Here is a 27,390-nt window from a genome sequence, read left to right on the forward strand (position 1 = left end):
CTGTGGGGTTTTAGTGTACCTGGATGCAGAGCTACTGTGTTTTAGAGAAAGTACGCCTTCCACTTTATGGAAGTATTGCCAAATTGCTCTCCCAAATAGTTATACCAATTTACACTCCCACCTGTGATGTATGAGTTCCTACTTTCACACATTCTTGGCAACATCTGGTGTTTGCAGACTTTATTTTTACCAATCTGATGGGTGTGAAGTAGTGTCTCATTTTGGCTTTAATTTGCATTTCTTTACTATTGAACATCTTTTCCTATTTTCATTGGTCATTTGAGTTTCCTCTTCTGTGAATTGATTGTTCATATCTCTTGCCTTAAAAAACAAGTGGCTACCTCTTTTAATATACGAGAGTACTTTATATTCTGAGCACTAACCTTTTGATTGGTATTATATGTTGCAAATCTCCTCTCCAAAGCTATGACCTGTTTTTTTATTATGGAGTCTTTTGTATAAAGAACTTTCATGTGCTCCAATATATCTATTTTTCTTAATAGCATGTAGTTCTATGTCTTGTTTAAGAAGTGTTTTCTTATCCTGATGTGAATTCTCTGGTAATTTATTCTAAAACTTTTATAATTTTTCTTTTCATATTTAAATATTTGATCTATCAACAATTTATTTTTTGTATATGATGTGGGATTAAAATGCAGTTTTATTTTTTCCACAGGAATAACCAGTTGCCCTAGTACCATTTGCTAAATAGTTCATCTTTTCCTCGTTGATTTGTAATGTCACCTTATTGCTGGCCTTTTGTTTTTCCATATTAATTTTAAGATTAGCTTCTCAAGTTCTGTGAAAAAAACCTTTGGAGAATTTGATTGGAATTGCAACATACAGATGAATTTGAAATCATTTGCCATCTTTATTAATCGAGTCTTACTGTCCATAAAAATAGTATATTGTTCTTTTAAGTCTTCCCTTATGCCCTTTAATATAGGTTTTCAATTTTCATTTTATCTATAAAGCTCTTGCATGTCTTTTTTTAAAGATTTGTATGGCTTTTATTACATTACAAATTGGATCTTTTTAAATTAAAATTGTAAATTGGTTTTGCTGCTATAGCAACACTAATTTTTTAACAAGGACGTTATATCTGCAATGTAATAACATATTGTGGTGAAAGAGTGTATTGTATGTATGGTACAGATTCCTGATATCTGTTGAAATCTGTTCTGTGACCTAGTACATAGCCAATTTATTTATAAAATTTTCATATTTTTTAAAATAATTTTTTCTGTTTAGTTTTGTGGAGAATTTGTATATGTCCATTAGATCAAGCTTGTAATTGATTATTCCAATTATCTATATCCTTATTAAATGTTTTCTTCTTCTGTCAATTAGTATGGTTGTGGATTTTTTTCATTTCTTCTAGTAATACTGTGATCTTTTGTGTGACTAATTTGGAGATGAGTTTAGAATGACTGTAGCTTCCTATTAACTGTTACATAATAACTTTTCTGCTCCTAATAATGGTTTTTGCCATAAAACATATTCTTTTTCTGGGTATTCATAGAGCTGTGCCTAGCATAGCAATGAGGGATGTTTTCAGCTGCAAATAACAGAAAACTTGACCACAGTTTCCTAAACACATGGAGGATTATGTTTTTTTCAACAAGATGGAGGTATTTACCATTAACGATGTGCCGTTTTTCATTCTCATTCTTGTTTTTTCCCTGTGAGTCTTTGTGGAGAGGGAGGATAATGAAACAACCTTTATTATTAGAATTGCATAGTACAGTATCCTGTTTTATCATCTATAGAATCTTTATCCCATAATTATAAATGGTTTGGTGTTTGCACACATTTTATGAAAGTAAAAGTTATTTAGTTACTTAGGAGATAGAATTTTCTATTTCTAGAGTGAATAAATGTGACAGTTATCCTTACCCAATGAAATTACCAGGAAGAAATGTTTATGCAGGCCTGTCGTTAGAGCCAGAAGCAATTAAATGCTCAACTCTCAGTAAACCAAGTATCATTAGTTTACTAGCAAAGCTTAATACAATAGATTTCAGACAAGATCCAGTGCATTCAGGGTGGCATGGCCATAGACATAATGCAATAGATTTCAAAGCATTAATGCAAAGTAAAATTATAGTGAGGTTTTAGCAAGCTGACTTTTTGCATCTAGGAATACTTGGTACATGTGTTCTCTCTAGAGATACCATTTTCTACAGTTTTTCGGAAGACTGATTTCAGTATTTCATTATTTTCCATGAAACCTAATATCACTTTGTACCTTTTGCTGGGGCATTCACCAGGCTATCGGGTCACCCTTCTTATCTAGAAAATGACCTCAAAATCTCCCTTTCCTTATCCCATATTCTGAAACTTCTAGTGCATCTGATTTCCCATCTAATCATGCCCTGGACCATTAGGACAGGACTACGGAACCATGTATTTTCTCTTGTTTGTATTTGGAGCCTTCGACATCTACAAAGCAAGTCAGTCTATTTCTGTTTTTTACTAAAAATGATTAGCCATATGTTAGATGCTTCTAGGGTTTCCCAGGGAACTCTAGAACAAAATATTAATATACCTAATGTTTAGTTTATGCTCAAAGTTAATAAAGCATTTACCTTCAATATTTCATTCAGCCTTCCTTAGTCCTAAGAAGAAAAAATATCTCCATTATAGATAACAAATGGAGCCTTCACATTATAAAAGAACATAATTATTGCATTCAAAATAGGAGACTTTTTCTTCAAAAACATTGGAATGAGTATTATTTTTGAATTATTAGGTTAAAGTGTACAAGCAGGGCCTGGTGCTAGATAAACACTTACTGAATGACTACACTCTTAGTTGGGCATTTTCTTTTAGGCACTAAGGCTGCTAATCCAATTTTGAATGCCCTTTTGTCATCATTAATCCTTGTCCAACACAATATAGTTGAACAGAAACTAGGTGTCTTTTCACTGCAGTATATGCAAAGTGTTTCTTCTATGAGATTAAGCATTGTGAACATGTTTTTCCTTTCAGTGAGTGTATAGTATGTTGTTTTACATTGGTCACCTGATAAAGTTTGTGCTTTATTCAGTCGTTGAGTATTGAAATATACACTAAGAACTTTTGAGAAAGAAAAGTTTTTAGAAACTCATTAAGTATTCAGTTCCACTGTTTTTACAGATTTTTTTTTTCTGTATGAGTTCTTGACATTTGACTGAAATTCTTCTTGCTGTGGTTGAAGGAAGCCCTTTCTGTTTTCTTTATTCTGATCAAAAACAGCTTGTGTCTTTCTGACTAGTTAACCTTTACAATTTTACCTTTGAAAACTCACTTTTGTTTCTTCTCTGGAAAATAATCATCCCAATTTTCTTTTTTGTTTTTCCTCACAGACCTTGATTTTCAACTTAGTTTTCTTTATGTGTCTCTGAGCTATAAACTCCATTTTAACTCTGACATCTCTTATTACCGTTGTAATTATGTAACACTTTCTGTTTCTAAACTTGAATTAATTTACTTAAATTTAGGTTTTGTTGTGTTTTGAGTGTTCTGTAATAATCTTTCAGCCATGGAAACAAAGAAGTATTTTCCTGCAGAGGAATAAAATTGGCAGTGGATTGGTTTTTGGAAAGAGGCCACAAAGACATTACAGTTTTTGTTCCTGCTTGGAGGAAAGAGCAATCCCGACCTGATGCCCTCATTACAGGTAGGTTTATTCCAGGCGGCTGCTTGTACCTAGCTTTCCTATAATACCCATGCAGGTGTCTGACACTGTCAGATATCCTAAATCCATTTCACTTACTCAGTGCATGCAGTGGGACACAAACATTGTTTTTTGTTGTTGTTTTCTGAGATAGAGTCTCGCACTGTCACCCAGGCTGGGGTGCAGTGGTGCGATCTTGGCTCACTGCAACCTCTGCCTCCCAGGTTCAAGCGATTCTCGTGCCTCAGCCTGCCAAGTAGCTGGGATTACAGGCACGTGCCACCACACGCAGCTAATTTTTGTATTTTTAGTAGAGGCAAGATTTCACCCTGTTGGCCAGGCTGGTCTCGAACTCCTGACCTCAACTGATCTGCCCACCTCGGCCTCCCAAAGTGCTGGGATTACAGGCATGAGCTACCATGCCTGTCCAGTTTTTGAGTCTGAAAACTATCTGGTTTTATTAATTAAACATTAATCATCACTACATAAGCCAGCTTTTTTTTTTCTTTACTTTTGTGGAAACTCTGACTTCAAATTTTGTGAAATTCTGACCTTTAGAGAGATGCCACAAGTCACAAGACCTGGATCCGAATTCGGGGCTTTGCCCTTCACTAGCTATGAAGACTTTGAGCTACACAATGAACCCCTTTGGGCCCCAATTTTCTCATGTGCTATTGTGACATTAGGTGATGGTCAGATTCTAATAACAACAGTTCAAAAAAGACACGTAAGACTGTAGGATGTGCTTCAGTCCAGTAGAAAGAAATGTATTTTGCATTATTTTGTAGTTTTTAAATATATGAGTTTCAGGCAATGATGTCCTCTGTAACTGTTAATTATTGTTGTTGAACATTTTGCTCAATTAACAGTGATTTACAATCAACATCCAACCTTTCTTGTCCTTCTCTCTGCATCCAGTATTGACAAAAACTGAGGCACCTGTGTAAAGAAAACTGTCAAACATTTTAAATCAAAAATAAATAAAGAGACCATCTACTATATACCCAAAGGGGATGAGTAAGACTTAATTGTTGGCCGGGCACAGTGGCTCATGCCTGTAATCTCAGCACTTTGGGAGGCCGAGGCGGGAAGATCACTTGAGCTCAGTAATTCAAGACCAGCCTGGGCAACATGGTGAAACCCTGTTTCTACCAAAAATACAAAAAATTAGCCAGGTGTGGTGGCATGTGCTGTGGTCCCAGATACCCGAGAGGCTGAAGTGGGAGAATCATTTGAGCCCAGGAGGCAGAAGTTGCAGTCAGCTGAGATCACGCCACTGCGCTGCAACCTGGGTGACACAGTGAGACCCCATCTCAAAAAAAGACTTCATTTTTATGTATAATTATTACATCATTGTTAAATTAACATAAGAATGAATAGGCAAGTCATGGTGTATTCCAAAGTGGAACCAGACCCTAGCCTATGTATAAATGTAAAGCAGAGAGGTCATCATTCAACCAGTAGTACCAAATATTGGATAAACCTTTGGGAAAAGTGTACTTGTTTAGACCCTTATCTTACACCATATAACAATAAATTCCAGGTGGTTGAAGACTCATTGTCAAAAATCAAACCATCAGAGACCATAAGAATTTTCTAAATTTAAAACTTTTAGAAGAAATTACTAAGGAAAAGAGAGATAAAATTATATCAAAATTAAAGCACCTGCATTTTGAGAAACCTTCTTAAAAATGATAATTGACAAGTTGCCTAAGGGAAAAAAATCCAACAAAGAATCATGCCCTTAATACAAAGAGCTCATACAGATTGATTAAAAAAAAAAAAAAACTTCTTTCCAGTATAAAAGCGTCAAAAGGCTAGGAATAGACAACTCCCAGAATATAAGCACCAAATAAGAAGAAAAACAGTACAACCCCATTAGTAATTAAATAAATGCAGATCTAAACAATGTTATTTTTCACCCAGCAAATTAGCAGAGATGGCCAGATGCGGTGGCTTACGCCTGTAATCCCAGCACTTTGGGAGGCCAAGGCAGATGGATTACTTGAGGTCAGGAGTTCAAGACCAGCCTGGCCAACATGGTGAAATCCTGTCTCCACTAAAAACACAAAAATTAGCCTGGCCTGGTGGCGGGCACCTGTAATCCCAGCTATTAGGGAGGCTGAGACACGAGAATAGCTTGAACCCAGGAATTGGGGGTTGCAGTGAGCCAAGATCATGCCACTGCACTCCAGCCTAGGCAACTGAGCAAGACTCCATTTCAAAAAAAAAAAATAGCAGAAAGTAAAAAACTGATAGCATTCAATGCCCTGAAGCAGTTACTCATAGGCTGCTGTGGAAATTGTTACAACCTGTCAAGAAATTAGTTGGTCTTAAAATGTTAATATTCTTGGATCCACTAGTTCCCCTTCTAAGAATAAGTTCCAAGAAAATAAGCAGAAGTACAGACAAATATTTATGACCAAAGACATCCCATGCAGTATCATTATTTAGAATAGAAAAAAAGCGTTTATTCATTAGAAGAATGGTTCAATCAATTAGGAGGTATCAATATGATAGAATATGCATTAGAATATTCAGGCAGAATTTTTAATGATCTGCAGAAATGCTCTTTTACATAAAAGGCAGATTTCATTTTTGTGTGTCTGTCTCTACAGACACACAGGCATACATATATATATATACACATATATATACATATATCTATATACATATATATATATATATATATATATATATATATACACACACACATATATCAACAATGGAAAGAACAAAATACACAGAAAATGATGAGCAGGAAATATACCAAACTGTTAAGAGTAATTGCCTCTTAGTTGCAACTTTGTGAGGTTTTTACTTCTCCCTGCTTCTTAGTACTTGTCCGTACCTTTCTAATTTTCTACAGGGAACTTAACAATATTTTGATAATGGGGGAAGGGATAAAGTAAACTAAAAAAAAGAAAAACAATATTTAAGCATGTAAATGATTTTAAAGCTTCTTGAACATGAAGAGAAGAAGAGAAAATGGTAGTACACTGTGTAAGTGTGTCTAAGTTTAGTTTTAAAAATACCAGCATGCCAGTCCCTGGAACACATCAGTATGCAGATTGCTTTGTAAAATGCCAAACTAATGTCAGAGGCTTTTAGGTATTATAACCCCAGGGTAATAATTCTCTTGGCTAAAACCCACAACCAGATAATACCTGGTAAATTGAGTAGCCCAATACTCTTTCACTGCACCAAAAAAGACACTTGATAAGAAATATTTTTAAGTTGTCAGCATCATAGATTCAGATTAGCACTTTTGCCAATCTTCCATTCATTTATCAAATATTTAACAAGCACTAGCTATGTATCAAGTGCTGTGCTAAGAACTAGAAATTCAGTTAACTTACTAGTTTTACTGAACCCATATTATGTCAGGATTATTTATGTCATCCTAATTAATGTCCTAACCTCATTAACAATTAAAGAAATGCAAATTAAGCAACATGATGACTGTGAGGCCACCGAACTTAATCTACAACTCACTTTGGTGAGGATCAAGACATGGCATAGATGAGCAGACATCCTCACAAATAATAAAGTATCATAGATTACTCATGAACATAAGACGATGAAAGAACTGAAAGACTTCAGAGTATATAGGTTTAAGTAACTCATTCATTCCACAGACAGTCATTGAACACCTACTGGTGTGCCTCATGGGCTGGATGCTGATGGATACAAAGATAAATGACTCATGGCACCTGCCCTCAAAATGCTTATCAGGTTAATACACAAAACTATAATATGACAACTCCTATAATTGAGACGGGGCACTTGATTTTGCATTGGTATTCTGTCATTTCTAAAAGAGATCAACAGTAAGCCAGGCACAGTGGCTCACACCTGTAATCCCAGCACTTTGGGAGGCTCAGGCAGGTGGATCACGAGGTCAGGAGTTCGAGACCACCCTGGCCAATATGGTGAAACCCTGTCTCTACTAAAATTACAAAAATTAGCCGGGCATGGTGGCGCGCTTTTAGTCCCAGCTACTCGGGAGTCTGAGGCAGAAGAATCGCTTGAACCTGGGAGGTGGAGGTTGCAGTGAGCTGAGATCGCACCAGTGCACTCCAGCCTGGGTGACGGAGCAAGACTCCGTCTCAAAAAAAAAAAAAAACCAGATCGGCAGTTACATCTATTGAACAAAATTAAGTTGAAGAGCACGGTGTTTATTGAGAGCTTGCCAGGCACTGTGCTAGTTGCTTTGCCGCAAGTTAACTCTGTACTTCTCATAGTCTATCAACTGCATTTAACAACATGAAGAAACAGGCTCAACAAGGTTGTGATTGTCTGATGTGGAAAGTGGCAGAACCTGAGATTTGTCCATGATTTGCTGATGCCTGCATTTCTTCCACTCATACAAAGGTCTGGTCTTTTTTTTTTTTTTAAGACAGAGTCTCGCTCTGTTGTCCAGGCTGGAGAGCAGTGGCGTGATCTTGGCTCACTGCAACCTTCATTTCCCAGGGTTCAAGCAATTCTCCTGCCTCAGCTTCCTAGGTAGCTGGTATTACAGGTGTGCACCATCACACTCATCTAATTATTGTATTTTTTGTAAAGACAGGATTTTGCTATGTTGGCCAGGGTGGGCTTGAACTCCTGAGCTCAAGCAATCTGCCTGCCTCAGCCTCCCAAATGTCTGGTCTTAATGAATTCATCTGTCAGGAGCATCATCAATCTGTATGCCAGGATTAGAGCTGACCCGTGTCACTCTTCCATCTGTACCCAGCTCACACTTCTGCTGTGGCAATTACAACCCTTGCTTACCTGGCTTATGTGTTTGTCCAGTGCAGTCAGACTGAGGCTCCTTTGGAGAGGTCATTTTTAATCTTGATGGCTGTTACACCTAGCACAATACCAGGAAGGTATGTAGTAATCATCTGTTGCAGAGATGGATTGAAAAAAACTTAGTAAGTCCAGTTAATAAGCATTGAGAAGTAGTGAGCTTTAAAAAAAAAAAAAAAATCATGACATCTGTAGGTTTGTGCCCTGCGCTCTGTGCCAGAACTTACAACGGTGGGAAAATGGGGGACAGAGGAGCAAAAGTAGAAGGAAAGGATGGTTGAAAGAGAGTTTTTATCATTGATTAACATATGAACTCTAGTACCCTTTTTTAAATCACAAAACAAGTCAATAGAGTTACAAAGTGCTATAAGAGTATGCCAACCAGCCGGGCACGGTGGCTCACTCCTATAATCCCAGCACTTTGGGAGGCTGAGGCAGGTGGATCACCTGAGGTCAGGAGTTCAAGAACAGCCTGGCCAACATGGTGAAACCCTGTCTCTACTAACAATACAAAAATTAGCCAGGCGTGGTGACAGGCGCCTGTAATCCCAGCTACTCAGAAGGCTGAGGCACAAGAATCACTTGAACCAGGAGGCGGAGGTTGCAGTGAGCAAGATCACACCACTGCACTCCAGCCTGGGCGATAGAACAAGACTCAGTCACACACACAAAAAAAGAATATGCCAACCACAGACAAAATGAGCATATCTCTACCTGGCCTTTTCTAATCAACATATGTCTTCTCCACATAATGTCTTCTTATCTTTTACTCAGTCTGACCCCACAAGAATGCTGGCATTCGTTACCATGTCTCACAGAAAGGTCATGGAGCATACTGTAGCCATGTTTATAACAACACTTGTGACCTCACTGCCTCCTCTCTCTTTGAACTTCCTGCATTTAAAGATTTTTCCCTTTGCTACCTCGACAACTTCTACTTCCTTTCATACTCTCCCACTAGTTAGAAGAAAATAACTACAAAATATGCAAACAAACTTAGGAGGAAAAAAATGTATTGCTCACACCTGAACCCCACACAACATACAGCTGCTTTATTAGAATGGCATTCAAGTAGGAACGTGGAAGAAGCTGTGTCCATAGTGGTCGTGCTGATGGCTCCAGCTCTTAAGCAAAAGCTTCACATAATGACAGTCAGAATTTGCCCAGTCATGTTTCAGTTTTACACTGTTCATATTTTTTAACTAGTTTCAAAGTCTTGATTATTAAAATTCCTGAAGGAAAAATACTATTGAGAGTTGGAAATGACACTGTATCTACAAAGTAAATCATAATCGCTAATTAAAGGATTACATATATACAGCTTATGTTTTAGAGTTTCACATTGTATGAAAGTTGCCATGTGTGTTATCTGTGTATTTACTTTCTGCAATCCTACCATCATTATTCTTGCAGATCAGGAAATTTTACGTAAATTAGAGAAGGAGAAAATCCTGGTGTTCACGCCATCCCGGCGAGTCCAGGGGAGGAGAGTGGTGTGCTATGACGACAGGTTCATCGTGAAGCTGGCTTTTGAGTCGGACGGTATCATTGTGTCCAATGATAACTACAGGGATTTGGCTAATGAGAAACCAGAATGGAAGAAGTTCATAGATGAACGATTATTAATGTATTCATTTGTCAATGACAAGTAAGTAAAACCATTTACTTGCCAATGATAATGCTTCTGTGAAGATATAACTATCCCTGGCAGCTGCTACAGAATTCTCTTTTTGCCACTGTCCAGACCTCACACAGGTTTCTAACAACCGATCTCTCCACTGTTCCTCAGTGGGAGTCAGGAAAACTGCAGAATCATTGCCGGAGGGGGCCCGGTGTGAGTAGCAGCCCCCACCTTTCCCTGTAAGTCACTCATAGAACACCTGAGGCAGAGGAAGTCTTCTAAGACTCTGTCTGGAAAACCTGAGGAAACAGACACAGGGGGAATTCCCATCTTCACCCTCAAAGGACTACCTTTTAAAATCAGTTTAGAGCATTGATAGCTTACTAAGTAAGCCATGCTTGGCTTAATAACAGGGATACGTTCTGAGAAATTCATCCTCAGGTGATTTCACTGTGGGTGTGAACATCATACAGTGTACTTACACAACCTAGCTGGAACAGCCTGCTACACACCTAGGCAATGTGATACATACAGGCTGTTGCTCCCAGGCTACCAACTTGTATAGCGTGCTACTGTACTGAATACTGTAGGCAACGTAATACAATGGTACGATATGTTTGTATATCTAAACATACCTAAACGCTGAAGAGGTATATATACCATAAAATATGGTATAAAAGATTTCTAAATGGTACATCTCTGTAGGGCACTTACCATGAATGGGGCTTGCAGGACGGGAAGTTGTGAGTGAGTCAGTGAATGAATGGTGAGTGAATGTGAAGGGCTAGGACATTACTGTAAACCACTATAGGCTTTATAAACACTGTATACTTAGGCTGTGCCAAATTTATCAAAAAATACTTTTCTTTTTTCAATAATATATTAACCTTGGCTTATAACTTTTTTACTATTAATATATAAACTTCTTAGTTTTTAAAACTTTTTTCTCTTTTGTAATAACACTTAGCTTAAAACATTGTACAACTGTACAAAAACATTTTCTTTCTTTATATGCTTATTCTATAAGCTCTTTTCTATTTTTATTTTTTTCTTTCTTTTTTAAGTGTTTGTTAAAAACTAAGACACAAACACATTATCCTAGGCCTACACAGGGTCAGGATCATCAAAATCACTGTCCTCCACCCCAACATATTGTTCCCCTGGAAAGTCTCCAGGGGCAGTACTATGCATGGAGCTGTCATCTCCTGTGGTAACGATGCCTTTTGAAATACTTCCTGAATGAACTGCATGAAGCTGTTTTACAGTTAACATTATTTTAGAAGTAGAAGGAATACACTCTAAAATAAAAACAAAAAGTATAATGTAGTAACTATATAAACCAGTAACATAGTTGAGGATTTTTTTGTTTTCTTTGGTTTTTTGTTTTTTGAGATGGAGTCGTGCACTGTCACCCAGGCTGGAGTGCAGTGGCGCCACCTCAGCTCACTGCAACCTTCGCCTCCCAGGTTCAGGCAATTCTCATTCCTCAACCTCCTGACTAGCTGGAATTACAGGCACGCCCCATCACACCTGGCTAATTTTCGTTTTCTTTTTAGCAGAGACGAGGTTTCACAATGTTGGCCAGGCTGGTCTCAAACTCCTGGCCTCAAGTGGTCTGTCTGCCTTGGCCTCCCAAGGTGCTGGGATTACAGGCATGAGCCATCACGCACAGCCAGTGACATCGTGGTTTATCAAGTATTATGCACAGTCCATAATAGTATGTGCTACACTTTTATACGACTGGGGGCACAGTAGCTTTGTACCAGCATCAGCACGATTACAAACACATGTGTAATGCATTGTGCTATTACGTTACCAGCAACTTTTCAGCTCTACCGTCATATATGCAGTCCATTGTTGACCAAGATGTTATGCAGTGTGTGACTGTACCTGAGTTTTTAAAGTTCTTATACTAATGTAAGACTCTGGTCATGATCAGACTCTAAAAGTTGATGAATGAACAAATGACATCAAGCATGTCTCATGAGAAGTAAATATATTTATAAATATGTAGAAAAAGTCCACCTCTTGTGCTAATTCAAAATGCAAATGAATCTAAAAAGAATATATTTTCTCATTTAATTCACAAAAATAATTTCGTGTATGCCTTGAGCCTTTGAAGAGGCACTGATACGTTATTTGGCAGAGGTTCACAGAAGCCTCAAGAATATTGTGTTCCATCAACCCAAAAATCTCATTTCTTGGAATATATAATGAGGAATAAATAAAGACCATATGTGTTCATTTCTGTATTATTTATAATTGCAAGAATTCAAAGGCAACTAAATGTACAATAGAGAAATCAATCAAATTATGATACATCTCCTACTGGAATATTATTCAGCTCTTCAGAGTTATTGTGAAAAAAAAGAATTATGCCAGGTGTGGTGGCTCCTGCCTGTAATCCTAGCACTTTGGGAGGCCAAGGCAGGTGCATCACCTGAGACCAGGAGTTTGAGACCAGCCTGGCCAACATGGCGAAACCCCGTCTCTACTAAAAATCCAAAAAAAAAATTAGCTGGGCATAGTGGTAGGCGCCTGTAATTCCAGCTACTTGGGAGGCTGAGGTAGGAGAATTGTTTGAACCCCAGTGGGGTGGAGGTTGCGGTGAGCCAAGATGGTACCACTTCACTCCAGCCTGGGTAAAACAGCGAAACTCTGTGTCAAAAAGAAAAAAAGAATTTATTATGAAGGCTATTAAGAAACATGGGAAAGTTTTTTTATGTTAAAAAGACAAAGTGTAAAATTATATTTGTGCTTGATTAAAGCCATGTAAAATGATGTGTGCACAATGAAAATGACTTAAATCTAACACAGACCTAGAAAGTAATTGTATTAAGATTGTGGGATTGAGTGACTTTATCTTGTTTTGTAACATGTAATGTTACCATATTGTTTTATAATAATAAACACTGTGGTTGCTAAGTGTTACTACTCAGCCATGTTGACACTCCTATAAGGATTCATACATTATTCCCATTATTCACATTTTATAGGTAAATACTTGGGTTTAAATTCAAATGGTGATATAATGAATAGCAGAATTCTTCAAGCATAACTTCTTTTCATTATTCATGCCATAAATCCTTCTCTTCTTTATTAGTCCATCCAAAATAGTAGGTTTATTTCCTTAGCATTTTTTTCTATCTCAACTGAGAAGCGCATTCAAATAGGGGAAGAGAATAGATCGGAGTTAGATATAATTGAATCTTGACTGTGCCATGCAACATTGGATAAAAATCACTTAATTTATCTAAACCTAAATTAGAAAAGTTTACATATCTGTAAAATAGAGCTAGTACTTCGTGGGACCATGGTTAGGATGCCATGGGGTAGTGGGGTAGTGTGTAAAGTGCCTGGTACTAACCAGCGTTTGGTAAGTTCGTACCTTCGCATTGTGTTCTAGCCCCCTCCCTTCTTCTCAGGTGCTCCACCTCACCCCACCTGCAGCAATCCACTTCATGAGGTGTATGTCGATAAAGCTCTCCTAAAGTGTCACTGAAATCATTTTCTAAAACCCTTACAAAATCCCAAGACTGCCGGGCGCGGTGGCTCAAGCCTGTAATCCCAGCACTTTGGGAGGCCGAGGCGGGCGGATCACGAGGTCAGGAGATCGAGACCATCCTGGCTAACACGGTGAAACCCCGTCTCTACTAAAAATACAAAAAATTAGCCGGGCGAGGTGGCGGGTGCCTGTAGTCCCAGCTACGCGGGAGGCTGAGGCAGGAGAATGGCGTGAACCCCGGGGGGCGGAGCCTGCAGTGAGCCGAGATCGCGCCACTGCACTCCAGCCTGGGTGAAAGAGCAAGACTCCATCTCAAAAAAAAAAAAAAAAAAATCCCAAGACTGAGAGGAAGGAAGAATTAATAGGACATGCTCAACTCAAAACTTACTTGAATTAAAACAAATACAATTTCAGCTCGAAACAGTTCAATTTTAAGAAATGAGAACTTCATTTACTGATTTCTTTTTTACTCTGTAAACATGGAATCAAAACACTTGGATTAAAATTGCAAAAAAAATTCCTTATAGAGGGAACAAATCTTTGTACTCTTTTTAGAATTAAATTATCAGCCTCCTACTTAGGTATCATTTTTTTATTATCTCCATGACAGGTTCATGCCCCCTGATGACCCTCTTGGCAGACATGGCCCCAGTCTGGATAATTTTCTGAGGAAGAAACCTATTGTTCCTGAACACAAAAAGCAGCCTTGTCCATATGGTAACTTGCTTTATGAATATTGGGTATATGCCTTTAGAACACAATATATTATTAAACTTTTGTTAACAAAAATAAACACTTAAAATTTTGGATGGCATAATATGCAGTTCTTTGGATTCCAATTAAATTTCAGAAAATGTCTTAGCCATGAAAAAGAATTATTTTTTACCTGTTTGGATTCAATACAAATGCATTTCCTTATATTAAAACATGGTTCAAAAAACACTGTTAATTCTACATGAAGTTAGTTTTGAAGTGAATAAAAATTTGGAGTTTTTTCATCTAGATACAAATCAGATGAGCATGGTTCTATCGCCCTACAGTAGTGCACTGTGCTCTTCAAAACAGAATTTCCTACCTAATTATAAAGTCCTACTGGAAGAGAAGGGGCAGGTAGGAGTTGAGGACACGGAGGTATTAGCCAAAAGTTCTGGAAGTGGCTGGGTGCAGTGGCTCAAATCTGTAATCCCAGCAGTTTAGGAGGCCAAGGTGGGCAGATCACATGAGGCCAGGAGTTGAGACCAGCCTGGCTAACATGGAGAAACCCTGTCTCTACTTAAAATGCAAAAAAATTCACCAGGCGTGGTAGCGCACACCTGTAATCCCAGCTACTCAGATGGCCGAGGCATAAGAATTGCTTGAACCCGGGAGGCAGAGGTTGCAGTGAGCTGAGATCACACCACTGCCCTCCACCTGGGTGACAGAGCAAGGCCCTGTCTCAAAAAAAAAAAAAAAAAAAAAAAGCTCTGGAGGTGATTGTTACTCATTCGGCCAAGTTCCTCCTGTTCTTGATAGTAAAGAAATGAGAAGACTGAGAAGTGACATTTCTCAAGAGTAAAGAACAGGGTGACACTTAGCACAGCTCCCATTTCTATTGTTGTCTCTTCTACAAGTTAAAATCATAGGGCCAAACTGAGTTTTCAGGATCTGATGGTATGCTCCTTTGCCTAATTAATTTTACTCTTCTTAGGAAAGAAGTGTACCTATGGACACAAGTGCAAATATTACCATCCCGAAAGGGGCAGTCAGCCACAGCGGTCAGTGGCTGATGAACTCCGTGCCATGTCTAGAAATACGGCAGCCAAAACTGCAAACGAAGGAGGACTGGTGAAAAGCAACAGTGTTCCTTGTAGCACCAAGGCTGATAGCACTTCTGATGTCAAACGAGGTGCTCCAAAGAGGCAATCAGATCCAAGCATAAGGACTCAAGTCTACCAAGACCTAGAAGAAAAGCTTCCCACCAAAAACAAATTGGAAACCAGGTCTGTACCTTCCTTAGTTAGCATCCCAGCTACTTCTACTGCAAAACCCCAAAGCACTACATCTTTAAGCAATGGCCTTCCATCTGGAGTTCATTTCCCACCTCAGGATCAAAGACCACAGGGACAATATCCTTCAATGATGATGGCAACCAAAAATCATGGAACGCCAATGCCTTATGAACAGTATCCAAAATGTGACTCACCTGTCGACATCGGATATTATTCCATGTTGAATGCATACTCAAATCTGAGTCTCTCAGGCCCACGAAGCCCTGAAAGGCGTTTCTCCTTAGACACAGATTATAGAATAAGTTCCGTAGCTTCTGACTGCAGCAGTGAAGGGAGCATGAGCTGTGGGAGCAGTGACTCCTACGTGGGTTACAATGACCGGTCCTATGTCAGCTCGCCCGACCCACAGCTAGAGGAGAATTTGAAGTGTCAACACATGCACCCTCACAGCCGCCTTAATCCTCAACCGTTCCTGCAGAATTTCCACGACCCCTTAACCAGAGGGCAAAGTTACAGTCACGAAGAACCAAAGTTCCATCACAAGCCTCCTCTTCCGCACTTGGCTCTGCACCTGCAGCACTCCGCTGTGGGCGCCCGGTCCAGCTGTCCTGGCGACTACCCCTCTCCTCCAAGTTCAGCACACTCTAAGGCACCACACCTAGGGAGGTCCTTGGTGGCCACGAGAATAGACAGCATCTCTGACTCTCGACTTTATGACAGTTCTCCTTCACGACAAAGAAAGCCTTATTCCCGCCAGGAAGGCCTGGGAAGCTGGGAGAGGCCAGGTTATGGGATCGACGCCTATGGGTACCGGCAGACTTATTCCTTGCCCGATAACTCCACACAGCCGTGTTATGAGCAGTTCACTTTCCAGAGCCTCCCTGAGCAGCAGGAGCCAGCCTGGCGGATCCCATACTGTGGAATGCCGCAAGATCCCCCGAGGTATCAAGACAACCGAGAAAAGATTTATATCAATTTGTGCAACATCTTCCCACCTGACCTTGTGAGAATTGTCATGAAAAGGAATCCTCACATGACAGACGCCCAGCAGCTCGCCGCAGCCATTTTAGTGGAGAAATCCCAGCTGGGTTATTGAAAGATGATGCATCTTTGTGGTGTTTAGTAGTTTTTTGTTCAGCTCAAATGCTGAGGGAGGTTTGCTACAATAGCACATGTGATCTCCTTCTCAGCAAGGAGGTTATATAGTATCCATTTATGTGAAATACTGTATCATGGAATCTGTATGTATAGCCCCACATGGTGGAAGTATCACGGGATTGCTTTACATTTAAACTTTTTTTTTTTTTTTAACATTTCCTTTTTAAAGCTATATCCTTGGCTGGAAATTTTTCCAGTTTGATTTAATAGATGTATCTGTGATCTTTGATATTAATCTTTGGTGCATCAGGGGTTTATATGCAGCACTTTTTATCCTTGTTTTGTGTTTTATTAACTTGGTGTTTGTCTATCAATTGCAAGCAATTACAATACCTTCAGAATGTGGGACATTTGACTAGACCTAGCAAACTGTTTTTTCGAGCCAAGCTTAGTTAGACTCTTTTACAGCTTTTTAAGTTATTTTTATTTGGGGAAAGTGGGCTTCTTTGTGCTATAATCATTATTTATAGAAACAAAGATATACTACAGCACTGACTTTATATTTTAAACAAAATGTAAGTTACCAGTTTTATGTTGAAATGGGTTATAGTATATATATATTAGAATGATTTACAATATGGCACTTTTCGATGTGTTATTTTTGTTTGGATTTTTTTTCTGTTAAGAAATTAATTAATTTAATACGGTCAATTTAAAAGAAAGCAGATGCAATCAATGGAAAAATATTTCCATTTTTTAAAAATGAATAAGGCAAAAGCTGTAACTGTTACAGGTTAGAGCTTTGTTATCCAGCTATGATGTGCTTCTTGACAGTAGAAGTGGAATTGAATTCCTAGATTTCCATTAACCTGTATTTTTAATATGTCTGTCTTTTTGTTTTGGGGCACAACAATACTGGATAAAATAACCCTTTCACAGCACTTGCCTGTTTTTAATGAATCTAATTATTCACAATGCAACTTTTATATTTAACATACTCTAGCTTTCCTGCTATTTATCAAGGCTGGCCTGAGGTGGGTTTATGTGTTGAGGATATGCAACATTTCTTGATAACTGCACTATAGAAATGGTGATGGAGGAGTTGTAAATGGTAACTTAAAATTTTTGTAAGATATTGTATATTTTCCATTTTCCTGAAGGTAGTTTTCTTGGGGGGCCTGTTATATTATTAAGGCCAGACTCTTGCCACAAATAGTGTAGTTTTAGATACAGACTAAGGTCTGTTCTAGTATTAGTAAGGGATATTTCTGGTTTCAAAGTCATGGGTTTTGCTAGCGGTGAATACATTTCTGCAGAGTAGAAGATAGATTTTGCAGTCAGTGGCAGACAGTTGTGTGATTGACATCACTTGACTGTTGCGTCCAGGTTTTGAATTGTACTTCATGTAACAGACGGATTCAGATCTTTTTCTGTAGTCTGCTTAGATGCCCTGGCTATTCTGATTATTCTACATGCTACAGTTTGAAGTGAAGCCCTGAAAAACCAGAAAGTACCTTTTACTGTTGATACAAATTGTATCTTTTTAACTATAAGAACTATTTTGATTTGTAGATCTAGTTAAAACACAAGTACGTAAACTATGATTAGACTTTTGGGCAACATTTTATCCCTTATTTAAATACAAATTTTTAAAGTAAAATTGAGGTCTAGAATAGGTTAGAAAATAAAAATAACAATTTAGATAAATAAAAGTGTCTGTCTTAGTTTTATATAATATATTAAAACACATTAAATAAATTTATTGGCATTTTCTTTCTCCTAAAACTTACCTAGTGTGAACTTAAAATAAAGGTAAAATGCTGCCTGAAAATAATGTCCAAGCACCTTTGACTAGGATAACATTTTCACTACTTGTGTGACACTGTGTGTTGCACGAAGTAGGATTTGGGTATACAGTAAATGCTTCTAAAAGGCATTGTGCATATTGACATAACCAATAATCTGAACCGTGTTCAGCAAACTTAATTCAGGAAAGTGGTATTCTACACAATTATTTCTGTTGTGTTTGAAATGAGTGTGGCACTCATCTGTACCCAGAAATAATATGGATGAGGCCACACAACCCATTCTGAGTGGTGTCTGTCTGAAAGCAACCCTACTCACATGTGAAATTGTTCTCCTTGATTTGGTTGGTCACTATAAAGCAAGTTTAAATGTAGAGGCTAACTCAGTGCCAAAAACAGGGTTACAAATGTGTAATATCTTTTATTTTAGTCATATTCTGAGACTTTTTTTAGTATGAAATCTCTTTTAAATTATACATGTAGGTTTTGCTTCCATTTTGTTCATTTTACCATTTTAATTATTTGAACATTTGCCAAACTTGACTACATTTATTTAAATGAGATCTTAAGTGAGATGTGTGTGACACTTTGAATTTGACCTTCTTGTGTTATTAGCTGACTATTTGTCATTGCCTCATGGATTTTAAATTATGGGAAAATAGTGTAGCCAGCTTCACCTCTACTGAAGTGAATAGCTCTGAACTACCCACACTAAATCCTTCAGTGTAATTAATTATGAGTTTAAAAATAGAAGTTTTCTTATGTGAAGAGGACAATTTGTCCCCTTTTTTTGAAGCACCAATGTTGCGTTCAGAGCTGTAGAATGAGATAATTGGCAGACTTTAGGTATAGCCAATTCTTACTTATCTAAAGCAATAAGTCAAAGGAGTCCATCATTAAATTAAATCCATAGCTGATCACAAGCCTTCATTTTAGCCAAAACTTTCTCTCTAACCAAATCTTTTACCAGACTTGTTAATAAATAACCAGAGAGATGTGTTAATAAGTGAAATTGCCAGAAATAGTCAACAGATCGAAAAAAAAAAGGATTCAGACTGGAGTATTTTGCCCCTGAATAATTGACAGTTGACTGTACTTTACACAGTAATTAGCCAGTCTGTTGTCTCTGTGTCTTAGTCCAGAGGGAATAGTACCCAGCTGGCCAAATACTGGCCCTTAGTATTTCCTCCTTTCTTGCATGGGATACAAACGTTTTCAGTCTTGTTTTTATGATCTCTCTATATATCCTGATAAGAGTTTGTCATTGACCTACACATTTGGAAGAAATGCACACCAGTATAATATATTTGATACTGGTGGAAACTTGAACTTTGTGTTTTTATGAAAATTCATTTATGAGAATATGTAATATAACTGGAGTATTTTATATATATCTATATACACAAATATGTATTTGTTATGAGGTATTAAAAAATGGGGGTTGGGGGGAGTGCTTCTGATGGCTAACTTTAAACTATGTTTCTTTGAGTGGTGAACAACCAAGTCTGGGGTCTGGATGGCCAATGATAAGATTTAGAACCACTTGGATGGAAAGCAGTTCTTCACTGGTTTTATTCTTGGTATTTTAAAAGAATTATTTTGATATTTTTAATAGAATGTGTAATTTTAAAATACACAAAAAACTTAAAGTAGTATTGATTATACAAATAATTATTTAACATGTCTTATGGATGTATCTATATGTATATAGACGACAGTAATATATTTATAAAACAAATATACTTTGCTTATGTTATAGCTCTTAGTTTGTGACAGGTGGGAGGATGGCTCTGGGTGTGTGGGTGTGTGTGTGTGTGTGTGTGTGTGTGTGTTTTGAAAACTCTCAAGCTGTTTTCCCTCTGATTTACAATGGTATTTACTTTAAAGTATCTTTGGTTTTCATTATTCTTTTTGCTCTCCCACTTCCTTATTCAATATAAAATAAGATGTACAGTTTTCTGGCCATTCTGTTGGTGTGTAGTGCACCCATTTTATTGTCATCTAACTCCTGGAGAATTCCCACGTGACCTGAAATCAAACAGATTCTGGCTGGACATATGCTTATGTTCCAAATATATTAAAGATGGTAATTCAGCTAACAGTTAAGTTTCCAAGGTATACAACAACAAATAAAATGAGATATTAAAAAGAGATGGATTACACACATGCATTAGAATAAGAGAAAACAGAGTGTTAATAAAAGTAAAGAAACATACACTATCTTAGCCCCCTAGGGCAGGGGTTGACTTTTTCTGTAAAGGATCAGATAGTAAATAATACCGGAATCTTATGGACTTCAAATGCCATTGTAAAAACTACTCATCTCTGCCTTCATAGCGTAAGAACAGCCACAGATAACATGTAAATGAGTGTGGCTGTGTTCCAATAAAACTTTATTTACAGAAACGGGAAGCCGGTCAGATTGGGCCTGTGGCCCATAGTTTGCTGATCTCAAGCAGTAAATCCTAGTATATGTTAATAGAAGAAATCATAATTGCATTTCAGTTGACATTAAAAGAAAATCTGGTGGTTTTTGATGTCCTTCAAAAGAGGATTGTTAGACATTCATATTAAAGCATCTTAATTCATTTGAGTTTTTTTACCTGTTTACACCCATTATTTATTAGAGATATTTCTTGTGTTTAGCCACAAAAAAAGCACTCTGTTAAAATGTTTTAATATGTATTGAATTTTTTTCATGAACTTCTCATTTCTATTGATAAATGGGAATCCCTTACCAACCTTTTGTTTTTTAAAAGTCTCATGGACCAAAAAAAATCTGTTGCAGCATTTCATTAGCCACAAATACATTTTGGCTGCATTTACCAGTTACATTTTTCTGTTGGTTTTGGCTTCTAATAAATGACATATCTGCCATTCTTTAAAAATGATTTTAAAGAAGATAAATATATTGTAATTTCCCATGCTATAGCTTTATTCTGTAAGATTAAAAATTGTGACTAGTATAATTGTAGCTGTAATGTGAGTGGCATGTTACAATGTAACTCTTTATAAGAAATAAAATGTATCGCTACTTTGTCCAGATCTTTAGGATTTTTAGATGCCTTGGGACTGTCCTTGGTGAATGATGTTCTTCATATGATCATATGTAATTTTGAATTCATTGAAAGTACACGCTGCTGAGCATGTTCATTCACAGTGCTTTATACCGGGTGTTGCATCAATAATCATTTTCATAAGAACATTTAAACAGCATGAACATCATTATCCACTTAAATAGTTAAACTTTCTTTTAAAATGGGAATGCAACTCTAGGTTTTAACAATGTTTATTGTTTTTTAAGTGGTTACTTCGTTTTTCCTTAATACTTTGTTAACTTACTTATTACTCCTGTTGCAGTGTTACTGTTATGTATTAGAAGTGGCTTTTCCCCGAAGATCCTTAGTCTTTTAGATTTAAAGACAATTTAAGGTATTGGCCATTTGGCAGTAGAAAATGTGCATGTTTTAACTTAGTTTTATAAAATCCGTAACGTTTTACTTCTTGAACCATGTACCAAATTTGCCAATTTTCTGTCCAAGTATTTTAGATGAATAACAAAATGTTGTTCATTAAAGCTTTTGCCACCTTTCTTAAAGCAGCTTATGTTCCAAGGGAAAAAGGCATTGAAAAGCAATCGTTCATTTTTATGAAGAATATGTGTTCAAATTCCTTAAGTTTTTTTGAAATTATAAATTTCTTACCTTATGCGAAATATTCACAAACGTGCAAACTTCTGCAGAGACAAAGCATTTCACTGCAAGTGTACCAGGTTATTGATTTTATCTTTTCCTTTCAGGGTTTTTTCCTCCCAAACCAGAGTCGTATGCTGCTAGTAGAATTTTTTATTTGATCCTGCGAACTTTTCTTATAGGAAAAGTAAGGCAAAGGATGTTTAGTGCAACCATCTGATAAACTCTGTTCTGTGTATTTCTGTAATGGAATCTTTACAATTCCCAAAGCAGTATTTTAGACCTACTGGAAATCTGTATCAAAACAGCTATGTGATTCTGCCACTGAGAAAAAATTTTTTTTAATTCGTTTTTCTTATGCTGGTTTGTTTTTCTTTAATGAAGAAATTGATCTCATATGGCACCATAGATGCTAAATAAATAAAAGCATCATACTTCTCTAGTTTGCCTGCATTCAGTGGCTAACATTATGAGCATTGTGTAAGATAAACACATGGTCAGTATCAATGTAAATGTTAGAGCCATGATTAATTCTTATGAAAATTGAAATTAAATGTCAAAGACAACTAGACATAACTTAAGGCATGATGAGAGTGTTTTTTTTTTTCCTGAACCCGTCATTATAGTGTTGGTTCCTGGTGCTTTTGAAATATCATCAGGTGTCTGGCTAAGAGTATTGTTGGTAGGGACCTCGTCCAGGGAGTTTGTAAGATAATGCTAGATGGCATGGACGTCCCCTTTTCTGATTATGAGGGCTGCCAGTTGATTTAAACTGTATTGAAAAGGCCGGGCGCAGTGGCTCACACCTGTAATCCCAACACTTTGGGAGGCCAAGGCGGGCAGATCACTTGAGGTCAAAAGTTCGAGACCAGCCTGGCCAACATGGCGAAACCTCATCTCTACTAAAAATTAAACAAAAAAAAATTAGCTGGGCTTCATGGCGCATGCCTGTAATCCCAGCTACTCGGGAGGCTGAGGCAGGAGAAGGTTGCAGTGAGCCAAGATTGTGCCACTGCACTCCAGCCTGGGTGACAGAGCGAGACTCCATCTCAAAAAAAAATGTATCAAAAAGACTCATATGGTGTATTTACTAGGATGCACAAAACTTTGAGCCCTGATGTCCATGACACCCTGACAGGTAGTGGGGCACAGAGAACGAGGGTCCACACATCCCGCTTCAAGTTAACTTCTTTAGCTGGCCTGGAATGTACAGGCCCACATAGCCAGCAGGAATAAGCATTTTGTTTGTAAAAATAAATTGAATAGATTTGAATGAACAGAAATTGAAATTTTTATCTCTTTAATAGTTGAGGCTGGAAAACTTAGATCATTGTGGGGAAATGCTCTGCTTCTGTGAAATTCCTGCACAGATTGGGAGAGATTGCAGACAGCTGTCAGGTACTCCAGGGCTGTGTTTGAATCTCAGTCCTGCACGTATTACTATGGTAACTATATATATGAGACACACAATATGTAAAATTTGGGCAAATTCTCTTCAGAGTCTGTTTCATACACAGTTGTGAAATGATCAGAATGCCTATCTCACAGGCTTATTGTCACTAGCTACATGGTGATGACCGTGAGCGTAAGGATGACTCAAGGACAGATGCAAACAAATACAATGCGGCATCCACCCTGTTCTTGCTGAAGTAAAACAGCAATCTTCGCTGTATCCCGACTATTCTAGACAGCAGTGTCTTCCTGACCCAATTGTCCTAATAATTTTCTATTAATGAAATACTCTGTTTCCGATGCAGTCACCGTATGGTCATGATCTTCATGATTTAGCATGTGGACGTTCCGTGTCATTGCGTGAGAACCACTATTTCAGAGAGCAGGTTTCTCTTCCTACATTGCTTTTTGGACCTTTGCTTTTCATCTTTTTCCCTAAAATTTCTATTTGCATTGTTAAGTATTCTTTTTTTCCCCCACTTGATTACTTTAAGCTGTGTAACTGCGAGCTTATGGATTTAGACCATTTATTTTGGCTCTGCCAGCAGATTTGATTATTGATGTTTGATTGTGGACAGAGGAGTCAGCATATTCGAAATAAGCATTAGGTGTGAGAGTTCCCCAGGTACTTCCACAGGCTGAGCCAGGAATCCAGGAGAATATTCTATTAGGCAACAGTGTTACCTGGGATAAGGACTTTATTTCTTCTCCACCTATACCACTGGGTAAGAAGAATGGGTTAATACTCATTGATGAATGAAGTGGCATGTGAGAAGGGGAGTTTGGTAAAAAGCAACTATGATAGTGAATTTATTCAAAACAAAACAAAACGCCTGCAGTTGGGCTTCTCGTTAGTTAAACATCCTTATTTGTTAGCCTTTGCACCTCAGCCTCTGTTGCTGTTTTAGAGTTAATGGTTTTCATTTTTGTGTTTTTAAAGGATTTTTAAATTTTTTTAACATTTTAAAGGTTTTCCTTTTTAAAGATTTTTAAAATAACCTTTAAAAAAATGTATTCCCCTCTAGGTGCAGTCATCGGCCTTGGGTTAAGAGTACACACCCAGCTCCACACATCATACATGTAGCAGATTGGCAAATTACTAAACAGAGTAATAATTGCCCCCATTTCCTAGGGTTGTTAAGACTAAATGAGTTGAAACAAGTAAAACCCTTTGAACATGCAAATCCATAGTGTGTGTTCAATAAGTGACAGCCATTATAATGTAAATAACTAGGGGTATTTAGATGCATAGTAATTTTGAGGTGTTCTCAATGGAGCCTTCCCTATCTCTATAGTTATGCTGTGGAAGAGTTTGAATTCTAACAACCAACGTAATTTGATATATTCAATGGTGAGGTCTATTTCAGGAGGGGTATTTTAACCTTCAAAGAGTTCTTAGAACCCACTTCCTTGCTACTCCCATCACTCAGCTCTTCTTGGTTTAAGGATTTTTCTCTGTATCTGCATTGTAATAGGGAAAGTGGAATAACAAATGATGATTACAAAACGGTTTCAGAATCTCACAGTTAAGCAGTTTTCCGACGGCATCACTAACATCCCCTGCACTCCACTTTTACTCCTGAAGGTGGCGCCCCGCAAACCTGTCTGCATCTCTTCCCCACCGCACACAGCCCTGACCTAAGTGAAAAGGAATGTCGGTCCCTTACCATAAGAAACTACAGAGCCAACCTGGACAGAGCAATAGCTGCTGTGTGGTCTCAGGTGGACGATGTACATTTCTGGGGAGATGTCAGATGACATTGGACAACTGTTTTTCCCTTAAGCATTCCTTTCTGGTTTACAACTGCTGCTTCCTAAGTTGGAGAGATAAGGCTAGCAGGAAGAATACTCACATCTGAGGGTCCAGTACTATATATTTACATAAATTAAAATCCTATGAAACAAGCATTATCCCTATTTTACAAATGAGGAAACTAAGACTCAAGCTAAAAGCACTTATTCAAAGACAACCTCATGATTCAATTCCCACTATGCATGCTTTCAGAATTCTTTTTCCCACTTCAGTGTGCTGCAAGGCAGTGCTAGGAAGGGGCCCTTAGTCACCTTTGGTATGAGTTATTCTACACAAAGTTAGGTCTGAGGAATGAAACCAGTTATGCTATAAATGAACATCCTTGAACATGCTATAACTTTACCTGGGAACAGGGAGAGACTAGGAAAAATATGAACTCGTGCTGTATTTTTACTTCTTCCGTGGACCCACACAGCTTCATCACTCTGCTTTCATGTACAAACACCTGCGACAACGATGTCACTTGGATTAGAGGAAAGGTTTCACTGAGATCTTCCCGTCTTGAGGCTTGTGGTGATGGGCTTGGGTTGGGACTCAAGCCAGCTGACCAGGGTTCACTGCTTAAGGCCCCAGAAAAACCCAGGGCCCGCTGCCTCTGATAAGCAACAGTGGTAGCTTCTGTGTCCAAAGGAGGTTATTTCAGAGTCTGGACTCTTGTCTCCCCTCTAGCATTCTTTGTAGCCCTGGAGAGTAAAAGGCAGTACATTTATTTCTAATGTTTCCAATCATGCTCAGGGACGTTCTAGGGTGTTTTTAGAGAAGGCCTATTTAGCTTTCAGACTCCTGACAATGCCCACTGCAAACACAACACCTTTTATGCTGAAGCAGCTGCCACTGGCATTTCCCCGTGCTTTGTATTTTGCACAAATTCACCATGAGATTAAAAATGGGAAAGTTTAATTGGGCAACCAAACAGATTCCGTTCCTAATTCCCCAGGAGAACTCAGTGAGGAACAGAGCACTGAAATAATGGCAAGTACAATGTTTAAATGCACTTCCTGCTCTTGTCCAGAGATCTGGGTGGGTGGGTGTCAGTGCGCAGAGGGTCCCCCTTAAGCCCCTGGGGTGGGGGTGGGGGCCTGCCAGAGGTGAGGCTTTCTGTCTCAGCCTTCAAAGCCCTCTCCCCACTGCTCTCCACTTTCCAAGGATGTAATTATCATTCATTTGAATAATTCTTTCAAATATGCATGTGAAAAGATTGAGGGAGATGGCAAATACAATTTGGTAACTACATGAAAAGCTATTCAGTAAACTCTGGAGGAGATTTATGGGTTTGCTCTGTATGTTGCCAAATTAACAAGACAAGGACAAAGCACATTGTGCCATAGTGAATGCAATACACGTTAAAACTCTGCAAATTAGACAAGGAGGATTGGAGCAAGATGCTTGTTGTAGTCCAAGCTCAACTTCATTGCCTACATTGAAGGGAGGTGGGAAGCAGTGGGAGAGGCGGGAGTGGGGACTACAGGAGGCCCCTGGGCCAAGGCGGGTGCGGGTGAGGGTGCACCAGCACCAGCCTTTTCTTCTTTTTCTTTTTCTTTTTTTTTTTTTGAGGCAGAGTCTCACTGTGTTGCCAAGGCTGGAGTGCAGTGGCACGACCTCGGCTCACTGCACCCTCTGCCTCCCGGGTTCAAGAAAGTAGCTGGGACCACAGGTGCGCACCACCACACCCAGCCAATTTTTGTATTTTTAGTAGCGACAGGGTTTCACCATGTTGGCCAGGCTAGTCTCAAACTCCTGACCTCAAGTGATCTGCCCGCCTCAGCCTCCCAAGGTACTGGGATTACAGGTGTGAGCCACCGTGTCCGGCCTAGCACCAGCTTTTACAAACCCCAGAGCCCATCCAGGCAGTACCCCTCCTGGCTCCTGCCTTCCACACCCCATCATCTCCTGGCCCTGAGTCATCCAAAAAGGTAAGCATTCTCAACTCTGCCTCCTGCTCCCCCCAGCCACGGGGTGCCTGGGGA

At 38.4% G+C, this 27,390-nt stretch overlaps 1 protein-coding gene across 4 annotated transcripts in view; it reads left to right on the plus strand.

Moving 5' to 3' along the window:
• Positions 1–22,734, plus strand: part of ZC3H12C (zinc finger CCCH-type containing 12C) — a 78,583-nt gene extending 55,849 nt beyond the window's left edge. For all 4 annotated transcript variants that reach the window (XM_055273030.2, XM_055273032.2, XM_055273034.2 and 1 more), the window contains exons 3-6: positions 3,522–3,661; positions 9,863–10,097; positions 14,186–14,292; positions 15,263–22,734. In XM_055273030.2, the coding sequence (XP_055129005.1) occupies positions 3,522–3,661; positions 9,863–10,097; positions 14,186–14,292; positions 15,263–16,659 (1,879 nt within the window). In that variant the 3' untranslated portion in view covers positions 16,660–22,734. The remainder of the gene's footprint in view (positions 1–3,521; positions 3,662–9,862; positions 10,098–14,185; positions 14,293–15,262) is intronic.
• Positions 22,735–27,390: the final 4,656 nt, after the last annotated feature.

This window comes from Symphalangus syndactylus, chromosome 3 (assembly GCF_028878055.3).
Source record: "Symphalangus syndactylus isolate Jambi chromosome 3, NHGRI_mSymSyn1-v2.1_pri, whole genome shotgun sequence".
In the NCBI taxonomy this organism is placed as follows: Eukaryota; Metazoa; Chordata; class Mammalia; order Primates; family Hylobatidae; genus Symphalangus; species Symphalangus syndactylus.